The sequence below is a fragment of the Crocodylus siamensis genome, chromosome 9 (assembly GCF_052110815.1).
Source record: "Crocodylus siamensis isolate JL-2025a chromosome 9, ASM5211081v1, whole genome shotgun sequence".
In the NCBI taxonomy this organism is placed as follows: Eukaryota; Metazoa; Chordata; order Crocodylia; family Crocodylidae; genus Crocodylus; species Crocodylus siamensis.
Genome location: NC_143403.1, coordinates 3,628,892 through 3,642,601, shown reverse-complemented (window position 1 = coordinate 3,642,601; position 13,710 = coordinate 3,628,892). Strand labels below are relative to the sequence as shown.

The 13,710-nt window shown below is 45.8% G+C and overlaps 1 protein-coding gene across 3 annotated transcripts in view; it reads right to left on the bottom strand.

The window, feature by feature from the left end:
* The window catches only part of ZCCHC14 (zinc finger CCHC-type containing 14), a 72,038-nt gene extending 59,070 nt beyond the window's left edge, over positions 1-12,968 (bottom strand). For all 3 annotated transcript variants that reach the window (XM_090062217.1, XM_090062219.1, XM_090062220.1), the window contains exon 1: positions 11,896-12,968. In XM_090062217.1, coding sequence (XP_089918343.1) covers positions 11,896-12,459 — 564 coding nt within the window. In that variant the 5' untranslated portion in view covers positions 12,460-12,968. The remainder of the gene's footprint in view (positions 1-11,895) is intronic.
* Between the last annotated feature and the right edge of the window lie 742 nt (positions 12,969-13,710).

The following is a 13,710-nucleotide window of genomic DNA, read 5'->3' as shown; positions in this document are numbered from 1 at the left end:
TATATATCTTCCTGAAACTTAATGTGCTACAACACATCCATGCAGAAATATATATATAAAATGAAAAATACATTTAAAGTACAGACTTTGCTGTTCAGCGTTACAATAGATACATTTTTAAATGCAACAGAATTCAGAGTTTACGTTCATTTTCTCACCCCATGTTTCTTATACATTACAGTACACAAAAGATAAGGTGAGAATGGAAAGACTGACAGCTCCTGCAGTAGGCATGCAAAAGGCTAAGAACCAGTAGGCTAAAGTGTTTGGACCCATGCAAGCATGGCTGAGTTAAATAAGGGAAGTGGTTAAATCTATGAAGCTAGCTTTCATAACTGCTAGCTCTATTCTCCAGCGAGGATGCACAGCAGTTGATGTACTACACTAAGTCCTTTCATGAGAATTGCAGGATTTGTAAAAAGAAACTTAACTTGGTAAGCATTTTAGTAAAACAGTAATTATGTGTTCCTTTTCAGAATAACTAACCAGAACACAGAAGATAGATGATTTAATAGGAAAAAAAATCATCTGCTGACGTAGACTGAAATAAAGCCAATACTAATGAATTAGCATAGTTTGCTATCTAATCTGTAACATGACTGCTTATGTAATTTTCCTGTAAACTCGGAAGGCATACTGTCTGCTTCGGGTTTTTCAGAAATAACTTCTTCTTAAGAACTTCATATTTCACATCAAAATTGAATATTTGATTTCCCTGCTACAGAAGTTAAGATCATAAATTTGGACAGAAAAATTACCAAGTGAAGAGTGGATAAGAGAGAAGAACACTGTTCTAAGTGGCACTATCTGCATGCCCAAGACCTGTGTGCAGGAATACCTGATCTTTCTACTGATGGTCACAAATTGCCAGAGAGGAAGTGGAGAAGGAAACACTAAGGAGTGGGGGAAAAACATCAGAGCAATAGTTCTCAATCATTTTAGAATCAGGACACCTCTCCATAACTTTTTAAATGTGGCAAATATCCACAGTTGAGAACCACTGTTAATGCTGCCTTGCTTTACCCTCAGTGATTCTCAACTGGGTGACATACTGCCAAGCAAAACTGTCCTATGCATCTCACACACAGTCACACTGGAAGGGTCAGAGGCGCAAGACTGAGTTCCTCACTCATTAGGGTGCTCCACTAAGCCTAAAGCAGGCAGGAACCCTTCCCAGTCTGACCCTGCATGCTGTTTCCCAGAAACGGAGGCACACAAGGTAGGTGGAACCGTCTTACATGCCTCTGTTTCTGTGTAGAACAGGATGGAGGATGGGGGGCAGCCTGGAAGGCTGGAGCTCAACCAGGCTCTCCTGCCTGCTTTATGTGAAGCAGAACACCCTAACATACAAGTACATCTGTGTCACAGCCCTGTGCATTGGGTGATTTTACCTGGCTGCGGCAGTGCTGTCTGTCACAGCATCTCTGAGGGAGTCTCACAGGACAACACTTGAGGACCACTGCAATAGAGAACGATGATCCAATAACTTTTTACTCCAAGAATCCTATTTCCTCAAAGATTTCTTCTAAAGGCTTACCCTTAAACACAACTAATTTTCTCAACTTCCTTTCTCAAGCTGTGCTGATAGTAATATTGAATAACTTTGTTCACCTTTTATTAAAGCTTTGGAGAACATTTAAATAGTAATCCTGTCTAATCTTTGATAAATATGAGGAATCATCACATGGCAAACCTTATCTGGATGACTAGGTATTAGGAGTACTATTTTAATATATTCAGTGGGGGCCAATATTTTTGGCAGGTGGGCCACAATTAGCTCTGCACCCTCCCTGAGTGCCACTCCAATTCCCTTTCCCCACCTGATCAGCTACTCTACCTTCTGCCTTATTTGCTTCCGTACTGCCTTTTCCCTTCCCAATCTGCCACATGGCACACATAAAGGTGGCATTTGCCACTTGTGATGCAAGTTGGCCACCCCTGTTATGAAGGACAAATGGTTTATAGACTCTCCACAAATATATATTAAAAAAAAGGTAGTTCAGTTGAGGCTCATAAGCTAACATTGCACATAAAACTCATCTAACTGCTCACAAAGGCCACCTAGGCACAATAATACCCTGCACATTCATGTGGGAGATACAAGTTTATTTCTAAGTCTCTTGGTTTCCAGATCTGATAACTATACAAATGAACATATTACAGTGAGTTAAAAGGGGGAGAGACTTGCCAAGCTTTGCCTGCTTCACGGAAATTGTGCTTGTTCTTGCTTTCTGATAAATGAAACTTGCCCCACAATAGTTAACCCCTCGATGAAACAAAAGACCTAAGGTACAGTGGTTTAGCTACCACTTAATACAGGCACATGACAGCTGATGTACAGGAGGTCCTTGCCCCGTTATTTGTTCATTTATCTACACCTTTTATGTTAACCCAAAAGACAAAAAAAAATTACCCTGATCAAACCTAACAGCTGCAGAGGAACAGCAGAACGGATCAACATCTTAGAAGCAGTTTATCCTTATCATGCCCACAGGTAGCTTCACAAGTGCGATACTGTGCTTTTAAATTCTAAATGTGTTAGTGCCCCGTCTACATTACGGCTATTGTAAAAACAGGGCTAACATGAAGGTGCCAGCATCATACTTAGAAAGTGAAGATGCAAGAGAAAAAAGACGCAACATTTATGTGTGTTGAAGTACAAACAAAGCCATGAACAGACTTGTAATTTGCATGTTCACCAGTATAATTCATAGCCACACATCTCTTGAGCAACAGCTCAAGCTAAGAGGGACTGGAGACAGAAGTGTGTTTCGAGGAAGTCACTACAACTAAACAAGATATCATCTACTTTTTTTAAACAGAGACTGTAAATATAAATAATGCTGTTAGATAATAACAGTATTTACATATAAAGGAGAAAAGCTGGAATGGGGAAAGTCTGCCAATGTTTAAACATGAAAATTTCTAGTGTATCACTGCTTGTTTGTCTAAGTCTAGATCTTCCACTAAAAAAATAAGATGTTATATATGCACTGCAATCAAAACGTTGGAGTAAATAATCAACTTTTTAATAGTTACTGAAAAAAAACCTAATGGAGTTTGGATTTTTGCTGCTCCACAAATTTAAATGTAAAAACTCAGGCATGATGCATATATGCAAACTTGGCTTTGTACCAGACCAATATCTTTGTCTTTGCCATCTCAAAATAGTCCCTATATGTTACCTATGGGCAAAGTAATTCTTGATTCATCCTCCACTCTTCATTCCTTTTCCTAAAAGGAAACTTCCCAAAGAGAAAAGGTAAGTAAGATAGAGTATTTTGAGTTTCAAAATGGAGCTCATTTTAACCACCAAGTTGTCACCTAAAAATAAAGAACCTTACAACGGAAATGCTAACAACCCGTGCCTATGCCATTAGGCACAGCATTTCTATACTTAGCATCTCTTTTGTTCACACAAGAAAGAGTCTCAGAATGATAAAAAACCCACCAAATTATACACTGCAGCACACTAAGAAAACAGAAGGGGATGTACAGCCACATACAGCATCTTTAATGGAAAAGTAGTTGCCATACGTTTGCAGTAATTTGTGGAGGTCACTATCATGGACCAGAGTCCAACTGCAATAGAAAGATAGTCCCTGACCCCACTTAAGAATCACACCATCTTAATTTATGCAATTCAAATTAAAAAAAATAGGATCTGTTCAAACAGAATCCTAGAGAAGTGGGGCTGGAAGGGACCTCCAGAGTTCACATCTAGTCCAACCCCCTGCCTGAGGCCAAACCATCCCTATCCAAGCCATAATCTAAACTACGTAAGATGACAACCCTGACAACGCAGACCCCACACCCTAACCTGCCACAGGACAAGCAGGGGGACCACAGCAGCCAACATCCTGCTTCCGTGAAATGTTGTAAATATATGCTCAAGGATCCAGGCCCCCCTCTACAGAGGAAGGCAAAACCTCCTATGCCAATTTGACCATGGGGTAAAATTCCTTCCTGATCCAAGTAAGGCAATCAGTCTGACCCCAAGTAGAGGGGCAAAACCTTCTAGCCACAAACCTGTGACTTTGGTCCCAGCAGGAATATTGGCACACCTCAGTCAAAGTTCCCAGCCCTGGCTGAAGGCAACACCCAATGCCCCTGGAAAGATTTAAAAACATCCTGACACACGTAGCAGAAAAGTGGGGAGAGGGCACAGTGTCAACCAAAGACTAGAGACATGGGAAATCCCCACAGCAAAACATAGGCATTGCTACACCCCTGATGTATGCCAAGTAGTGGCATGTGGAGACATTTTCCTCAGCACGTCAGGTGGAGTGCAAGGAAACTGCTTTAAAAAAAAAACAACAAAAAACCAAAAAAACAACAACAACAATTTTTTTTAAAGTTGCTGCTCCAGGCTCTCCGGAGCAGCCACAAGTCCCAGCGCAGCAGCAGGCACTGGGGCTGGAGTCAGGAAAACACAGGTAGGGATGCCTTCCGCGTTCTGCTGACTCTGCCCCGCATCCCCGGGCTGTGCCTGGCCTGGCCCCTGGAGAGGAGCTGACACTGGGTGAGCCTGGGGCCTGGTACCCAGGCAGGGACTGTGGAGGGCAGCTGTGCTGGAGGCTCCTGGCCGACTCGGCCCCGACTACTGCCCACATCAGCTATTCCTGGGGCCTGGTGGGCTCCTGTGGCCAGGCCCTTGCATCAGGGCCAGCTCTGCCCTGCTTGTGCTGTGCCTGGCACACAAGGAAGCTGAACCTGGAGCCCCCTGAGCCCAGCATCCTGCCCTGGGCAGGTGGTGTCCCCTTGTGAGCAAGGCACCTGGGACCCATCCACGTGGAGCTGAGCAGACTGGACTCCCTCATCTGTCTACAGTGGTTGGAGGAGCCCCGGGACAGCCCCCGCTTCCTGCCTGGCCCTCACTGCCACCTTCCCAAGGGCCTGCCTGGGATGGCTTGCCTGAAGCATCTCTCTATACATCTGCTTCTCCCCGTACTGCCCAAATCCTGCCCTGAGTGTGAAGTCCCAGCGCTCACCCTGCTTGGGTGGGACGGGATGTCCGTCTGCCCGAGCCCCAGCCAGACCCTCCCCGCTCCAGGACTGTTGCAGAGGCCTGGCAGCTGCTGCTGGGGTGTCGCTACCTCCCCCTGCCAGACACTGCCATGGACCAGCCAGCAGGCCCAAGCCACAGCCGGTAGCAGTGGGAGATGACACACATGGCTTTCTCCTTTCGCTTTTTTTCCTTTCTTCTCTCCTCTCTTTCTCTTCCTTCTTTTTCCCCTTGTCTCCTACTTTCTTTTATTTCTTTCTTCCTTCTTTTTTTCCCTCACTACTCTCTTTTTCTCTACCTTTTTGTCTCTTTTTTTCTGTTTTTCTTTAACTTTCTCTCTTCTCTCCTTTTTCTCTTTTCTTTCCCTTTCCTTTTTTCCTCTCTCTCATCACAACATACTTAAAAAAAATACACCAGAACAAAAAGTTAGTATATGAAGCTTTTCATATTGTCACCAGGCTTAGAACTTTTAGAAAACCTGGTATTTACTGTTTAAAAAAAAAAAAAAAAAGTAACATTTACGATTATTAACTATATTAATATGCAATGTGTCTTGACATGTATCCTCCACCTCAGTTTTTGTTTTTCTGGCATGCTGGCACTCTGGCACCTTACAAGGTAGACACTGCGAGTTTTTTTTTTAGCACTCAGGCCAAAAACGTTGCCTACCCCTGACCTAGAATATCCCCAACCAGTGCCTGTCTAGCCTCTTCTTCAACACCTCCAGTGATGGACAGTTCACAACTTGCCTAGGCAGTTTATTGAGAATAAGGACTCTGTTCATTACCTCTGAAGTTATGCACTGGAACCCTGGATAATTATTGCCAGGTCTCATTTTCCAGGGACATGCAACACTTTTTCTGCACCATTTCAGTTAGACCTAGTTTACAGACTGGTTCAGCTAAACCAATGTAAATTCCTGTGGGGACACTCCGATTATATACGAGGAGAATCTTATTTCAATATTGCTTAAGTTGTCATTGAAAACCAATCTTAAAGGGGGGGAAGGGGGAGGGGTGGGGAAATCAGTGAAACACTCACAAACACTTCTTAACGCCCAGTGATGTATGGACTAAAAGCCACCACAATTTATGTAGAAAGTCAAGTCCAAGGGAAAAAAAAAGAAAGAGACAGTATCATTTATTATACTAATATGATTTTTTTTGGCTCTTTCTATGAACTCACTATGGAATGTTCAGTCCAGTTTCCCAGTAAGCTTGATAGTAAATGACTAAATTAATTTCTCATGTTAACATTAATCTTGAACACCTCTGAGGTGGTGCAGTCACCATCTTTGGAGGTGTTCAAGACGAGGCTGAACAAGTACCTTGTTGAGCTTGTCTGAGCCCAATAACTTCATGCCCATGGCAGGGCACTGGACTTGATGATCTGGCAGGTCCCTTCTGGTCCTTCAATTCTATGATACTATGGGTAACATTGATTAAAATGAATGCTATCAGCGAGGCTACTTTACTGCTTGCAAATCCCATTCTATACACAAACTGATTTGTTTAAAACAAACAAAACACTGGTTAAAGCTTAGCCCATTTTGTGGGGACCTCTTGGAGGGAACCCCAAGAGATTTAGGATTACCATCCAGTAAAGTAGGGTAGCCCAACCAGGCGATCTCAATCTTTCAAAATGGAAATTCAATAACTACATATAATCTATGTTGACGGTGTGACTCTTTGTCCCTCCAACTGAGTAGATTGTACAGCAGTTCATGTACACCACACCGTAAGTAAGCAACTCACCCATTCTACCCTGCTAATAGCAATGTGGTAAACATCTAACACAAGAAATCAATCAGGTCTGGTCAAGAGGCCAACAAATGCACTGAAACCATAAGCTTCCCTCTGCTTGCAAAACTGGCACAAAACTAAAAAGTTGTTAGATATAAAAGTCACATTAGGACAACTACTACTCTTGTAGGACTCACGAGGTTTCTGGACCCAGCTTGCAACGTAAGATCAGAAGCAGTCTTACTTCCAAATTTTTCTATTGTGTTATTCCAGAAGTCCAAGTAAAATCGTGCCTTATGCTATATAATCTTGGAAGATATGTTGGGTACAGAAATTGAGGGTGAACTGCCCAGAGTCTTTGTTACCATTCATAAGACAGCAATTTGAAAAGGGCTACACAAATCCAGTACTGCATTACCAAGTGACTATGCAATTACAAGGAAATAAGAGGACAAATATACTATTTGGGGCCCTGATTCAGCAACTAACTCCACAGGGACCTCTACACTTGCGGAGAGTTACAATATCAGGGAGAATCCTCCAACATGAATCAGCTGGAAGAACACTACCTAATTCCCCCAAATGTTGCTCAAGTAAGCAGCCTTATTTTACTGTTTGTTGGAAAGCCGTTACTGCATGGTGTTTCTTGGTCTTCATTCAAAAATCTCACTGCAGAAGTTACTGAGGTAGTGCAGTAACTTTCCCCCTAGCTGGACCTCTGTTGAGTGTCAGCAAAAACATTGCTCCCACCACTCAAAAATCAACACAGGTGAAGCCAACGTTAACAACACACTTTCATCTTTAGCAAAAGGCATATTCTATATCTGTGGATATTTCCAGCAAAACCTGTGCATCACCAAGAAACATGGAACTAAATAACTTAGTCTTACGCTTACTTGTTATGCTGAATACAAGTTTTACTCAATGCAACTAGGCGACTGGACTCAATTCAGCAACCCACAAAACAAAATTATCTAGCAGCCTGAACATGCAGTCTCCTTCAAAACACAAATGGTTCCCACAGTCCTCTGCATATGAAGAGCTTACTATTTGGTGCCTACTGCCCATTCAGCCTTTACCCTCTTTGTAAACTTTCATTGCTTATACACTGTGACTATGCTCTTCTCCTCAGCTGTATAAACAGACCGCTGCAATAGGAAACAATATTAAAAATGATTACACAGAAGTCATTTGATATAGTGTGACAGTAATGGTGGTGAATTTGTGCTGGTAGAGACTTTTCATTATAACCACATTTTCAAAGGTTTATACCTCAAACCAAAATTACTCCTTTGTTCGTGGCTCAAAAACAGGGCTTAGGATTTGGGTTGCGTTTGTTTTCTGAAGCTTAATAAAGCTCTAACCACTTCTGAGTTTTCTGAGCATGAAAAAAAAATTATTAATACATAAAACTCTGCGCGTGTGCATGTGTGTGTGCGCGCACGTGTTTGTGAGTGTCAGAAAGAGAGAGAGACAGACAGACACTACTAGTCTTGGATGAATCAAATGTGTTTTCATTTTAAAATACTAAATCTGCCATTCTCCTCCCACAATTTAAGTATTCACAGAGTGCACTCAACTAGACAGACTCTAGAAGGCAGATCATCCGCTGTTTCTCTCCAATTTAAAACTATAATAATGAATGCAAAAAAGATGGTTTGATTTCACATGCATAAAAGAACGGAAATGTGGAGCTGGGTTTTCAGTTTGGCCTAACAACAACGCAGTCACAGAAACATTATCATCCTACGTAAGAACAGCATATGCAGCGAGGCACAGGTTACATCTCTGTGGAAGCTAGAACCATGACTTTCACTGTATTCTACTTGCAAGAGTCATGCGATTCGCATAGATTTTTTTCAGCTAAATTTTTTGCAGCTCATAAAAATATGAACTCAATTATTAAAACTATTTCAAAGACAGTCAGCAAGAAATGAAACTTTTCAATTCCTGATTCAGCCCAATGTTTCATATAATTCTAGACTGGGAAAACTAAACCTTGACCAAAGAATACAGACATCAGTCTTAAGCATTGCTTTAGGAATCAGATGCGACAGAGCCACAGGTAATAGCAAACTGGCCCTTTAAGGGTTGCTAAGTTATTTAAAAAGATGCTCCCCGCTATCTGGGGGACCATAACTACTGCATTCTGTTGGACAGCAAGTACTTTCCAAATAGTTCTTTGAAACTCAGGTTTGGAAAGATTTGTGCTAACTTCATCAAGCTAGCCAAGTGGAAGTAATGAATCTCCATGTGCACCTGGAAAAGGAATTTAAAAGGAACACTTTTCAATTATCAAGTAACTTCTTTGCACCTCTTCAAATAAATGAATGAAATGTAAAGAGTCAGGAATGCCCATGGCCCTTTGCAATTACCTTTCATACGAAATACAGGTCCCTGCAGACCTGCTCAGTTGGTCTGTATGGGTGCCTATACATGAGTGCGGAAGCTGCTCCAATGCGCTGGAATCCCAGTGTGTTGGAGCAAACTCCAGTAATTGAGTTGGCTGGTGCATGGCAATTATCATGCTCTAGCAGCCTCCCACATCACATGTATTGGTATCCCCGTGCTTAAAAATGGCATCGGGGCACTCAGACTAAAGCTTGTCACACGAGCTTTCACTATTACAGATTTTCCCTTTTTTAAGCCACAGGTACTGGAGATAAATCACTAGATTACATGAACTACACACACTGAATCAATAGCAGGGAAGTCTGGGGTAGCTGTTCTTCTGTAACTTTATAGTTTTAAGTTCACTTTTAAGATTAACCCAAGAAAGGGTGTGTTTGGAGTTCAGCATAGCATTCAATTAACTTAACACAACAGCACTGACATCAAATACCAAGCCAGCACAGCTCAAACTCTGGCAAGCCAGCTAGAGTAATAGGAAAGGGAGAAGCTACTCGCTCACTCTGGGGATGGCTGAGAGCACAGGGTTCTGGCTGGCTTCAGCCCCAATGCAGATTGTTTTCTCTTCATGTCTTCACTGACTTTTCCAGGTAATGCTGAGACAAACATTTCATGACATGACCCCTTAGTATCAGAACATGTAGCTCTGTAATGCTGCTAGTTAATTTTGCACATTTAAACATAGCTGGATTGAACAAGTTGTATTGTTTTTCCATACTCTACATCCAGCCATAGATCAAGGCCAACTTCTTGTTCTAAAAAGTAACAGAATTAACTATTTATGGACATGTGGATGTGACCGGGGATTGTCCCTTCCAGTGGTAGCAAGTCCAATACCCTGCATTCACAGTCAACCATTTATCTGAATTTTGTAATCTTCTCTTGAAAAGATAATAAAAATATATAGTGAAATAATGCTATTTCTGTACATTCCCAACAAACCAGAGGATTGTTAGGACATCAGAGATCAGTATTCTTCAATTTTTTTAAAAGTGACCCCTCTTCACTGTTTGTCTTCTGATACACAGTGAGAAGAAGACCACCCAAAAAGAGTGAGCATTATGGCTAGTGGGGTGAATGGTAGGATGTATTATCCAGCCAACGCAGAAGGCTTGGGACTCAATTAGACAAAACGTATACACTATGAGCGAAGACCCAAAGCATACACTTCAAGAACCGATCGTGTCCTTAAATTCCTTTAGTGCATGCATTTGATTCAGGTTGCATTTCCACTGAACTTTGGCATGATGTGAAGTCTGCTTTAGGAGACCACAGGTGAGAATGGAGGGAGACGGAAATAAAATTGTGGGTCACGGTTCAGCTTTCAATGTTGATCTTCTGAAGAACAGAAACTGAGAGAAGTTAAATATTTGTATGAAGGCTCCTCCTGTGGTTAATTATATCTTTCTATACTGTCCTGAAGTATTTCTCTCTATACTTCAGTAAATATTATATATCAACCCAAATACATATACATTGAAAATTGAACAGAGTAGTAATTTCACAACCTCTGCTCCTTGGTTCCCAATAGTTTGATATAAGGAACCAAAGTATTTGGGGGGGGGGGGCGGGGGAGGAAGAGGACACATACCCAGAGCCAAGTAAAGAGATTCTCATCCAAATTTTTCAAGCTAAGACCACAGTACCCAAAGGAACACACAACTAGAAGAAAGCTTGTTTTAAAAGGACCAAACCAATATGTACACTCCCATCTCAGGCAGAGAACCAGCCTCTGCTTACTTGAACTCCAACCAATTTAGAGCACATTGACAATACAATTTTGTTTCTGATTTAGTTACAGGCCAGCTCTCCAACCCATTATGGCTATGGGGGAAAGCAGATTCACCAAAACTTCCCTGCCAAGCCACTTCCAACAAACCTAACTTCCATCCCAACCTCTCCAGAATACCACTCATTCCCTAGTTCATCATCCTTGTAGACAGGCAATGGCTTACATTTCCGGACCGACTTTCATGCTCAACTCCCTTCTAGGCTCTTTCACCCTAACAGTGAGACCAAGGCCATCCCAGCAGGAAGCTAACAGCAACCAGTACATGATAGCAGTGTTTCTCAACCCATGGGTTGCAACCCAAACATGAGTCACAGTTTCAAAGATGTTAGGGGCTGGAAAGGACCTAACAGATCATTGGGTCCAGGCCCCCTGGTCACAAGAATACATGAAAGGGTTGTGAACAAACTTCAGAAATGGATCCACAAACTTTAAAAATGGAGTCTCCTTTCGAAGAGAAAAATGTGGGAAATGACAGCTTTCCCCTTGCAGCCCGGCCGTTCCTCTTGCCCCACACCCACGCCCTGCCCCACATTCTGGGGGGTGAGGGGCACTGGGTCAGGACTGGCCATCTATGCTTACAAATGGCTCCTGGTCCAAAAAGAGATTGAGAACCACAGCCTTGTAGCACAGCCTGTTGATCGGCTAGCAGCTGAATGAATTTCTGTTCTATGCGGGAAACATTTGGGGGCTGGAACCCAAGATCCACAAGGTCCCTTCCAGCCCCTAGCGATCTACGGATCATCCAAAGAAGCCTATGTCTATTCCTACCCATCTCGCATGCTAGCAACAGACTCCCGACAGGATTTGAACGATCACTTCCAACAACAAGGTTTACACGAAAGGAGATCGCAACGCTTATTACGAAGGTGCAGCTGCCTCCGGAGATATCTGCCGGACGGATTCCCTTGCACATCTTGCTGAGGGGAGCACAAGGACACAATACCCACCTTGTGGCAGCCGGGGTAGGTTGCCACAGTGTTGAGGGTGGAGGGGCCAGGGGTCTTGCTGGTGCTGGCCATGATGTTCTGGATCTGGGTGAGCTCCTTCCTCAGCACCTGCTTCTGGTGGAAGCTGAAGGCGGGGTGGTTGGAGGCCATGGTGAAGAGCAGCAGGAACTCATCCCCCGTACGCCCCTCGTTGAGCTGCAGCCCATAGTTGTGGATGACCGAGTCAATGTGGGTGAGGGTGCGGAACAGCACGCCGGCTGCCTCACGGTGCGCCGAGCCCAGCAGGGCCAGGGAAATCAGCAGCTTGCTGCGCACCACCTCATCCGTCAGGTTGGTGAGGTTGCCCAGGTCGGCTGGGTTGTTGGCCTTGATCTCCGAGTCGCGCAGCGAGTGGTAGTCCTTGCGTGCCAGGTCCTCCAGGCAGGCGCCCAGGAAGCGCAGCTCCAACGGGATGCACAGGTCCAGCAGACCGCACAGGAACTCCACGCGCTGCGGTGACGGCAGCTCCGAGAACCACCGGTACACGCCGTCCCGCTGCAGCCGCGGGCACCGCTTCTCCACCATGGCGCCGCCGCCCGGCCGGGCCACCACCCCTGCAGCTGGGTGCGGGCGACCCTGCCCGGGGAATGGGGGGACACCCAAGGTGGGGGAGGGGGGGCTCCACGGATGGGGGGAGGGGCACCAATGGGGGTGGGGCTCCAATGGGGGGAGGGGTACCGAGGGGGATGAGGATGAGGGTGGGGGAGGGGCCCGGGGTGAGGGGTGGGGCGCAGGCCGAGCTGAGGGGAAGCGGCGGGTAGGCCCCGGGGCGGTTGGGCTTCGGCGCGGCCTCCCCTCACGGGGCGGCTCCTCCGCTCCGCCTCAGCCCGGCGCCCTCCATGCCCCGCGGCGGCTGGCCGCCAGCCTCGTCGTCCCGGTGCCGGTACCGCCGGGCCCCGTCGGGCGCAGGAGCCGCCACAACCGCGACAAATAATCCCCCGCGGTCGGCGGCGAGCGAGCGGAGGCACACGGCGCCGTGCGGTTGAGCGCAGCACGGTGCGGAGGGATCCCTGCTCGCCTGTGACCAGGCCCCGGCCGGCGGGGTGGGGGGGTAGGCGGCCGGAACTCACTTACCGCCCACTCCGCCCTCCCATTGGTCAGCTCGGCCGGCCTCTTCACTGTCATTGGCTGGCGCTCGCAACGCCCCCGAGTGAATAGAGCGCGGCCCCGCGCCCCGCCCCTCGAGAAGCCGGGCTGTCAATCCGGCGCCTCTAAGCCCGCCCACTGGAAGGGGGTTGGGCGAGAGAGGCAAGGGGCGGGGCCGAGGGGAAAGGGACATGTGGCTGTAGTTGTGTCCCAGGCACGTGCTACCCGCTGGGCAGGGGGTCGCAGGAGGGGTCAAGCCCCTGCCCCTCCTGCAAGGGGCTTCACCGGGGCACCTCGTCCAGACCCTGCCTGATCCATCCCACCAGGGCCCTGCCCCCTGCTCCTGGGAGTGCCCCCTTGGAGATCCCACAGCTCCCCTGACCACTCTCCAAAGGTCCCTCCTAATCTGCAGCATGAATATCCCCCTGCTGCAGTCCCGAAGAGCCCACCGGCTCTGGAATAGCCCTTCGGCAGCTGAAGACTCTTATCAAATCCCCACCTGGAGCCTCCTCTTCTCCCCTCGAGCCTCCTCTTCTCCAAGCTAAATAACGCCAGTTCTTCCAGCCTTTCCTGGCTACAGTAGCAGCCTTAAGGGAAGGCAAACCAAGCAACCGTCTGGGGCCCCACACTTTAGGGGGCCCTGAAATTTTGCAACAAATGTCTGACTTGCGTATAGCTCATCAAATTAAA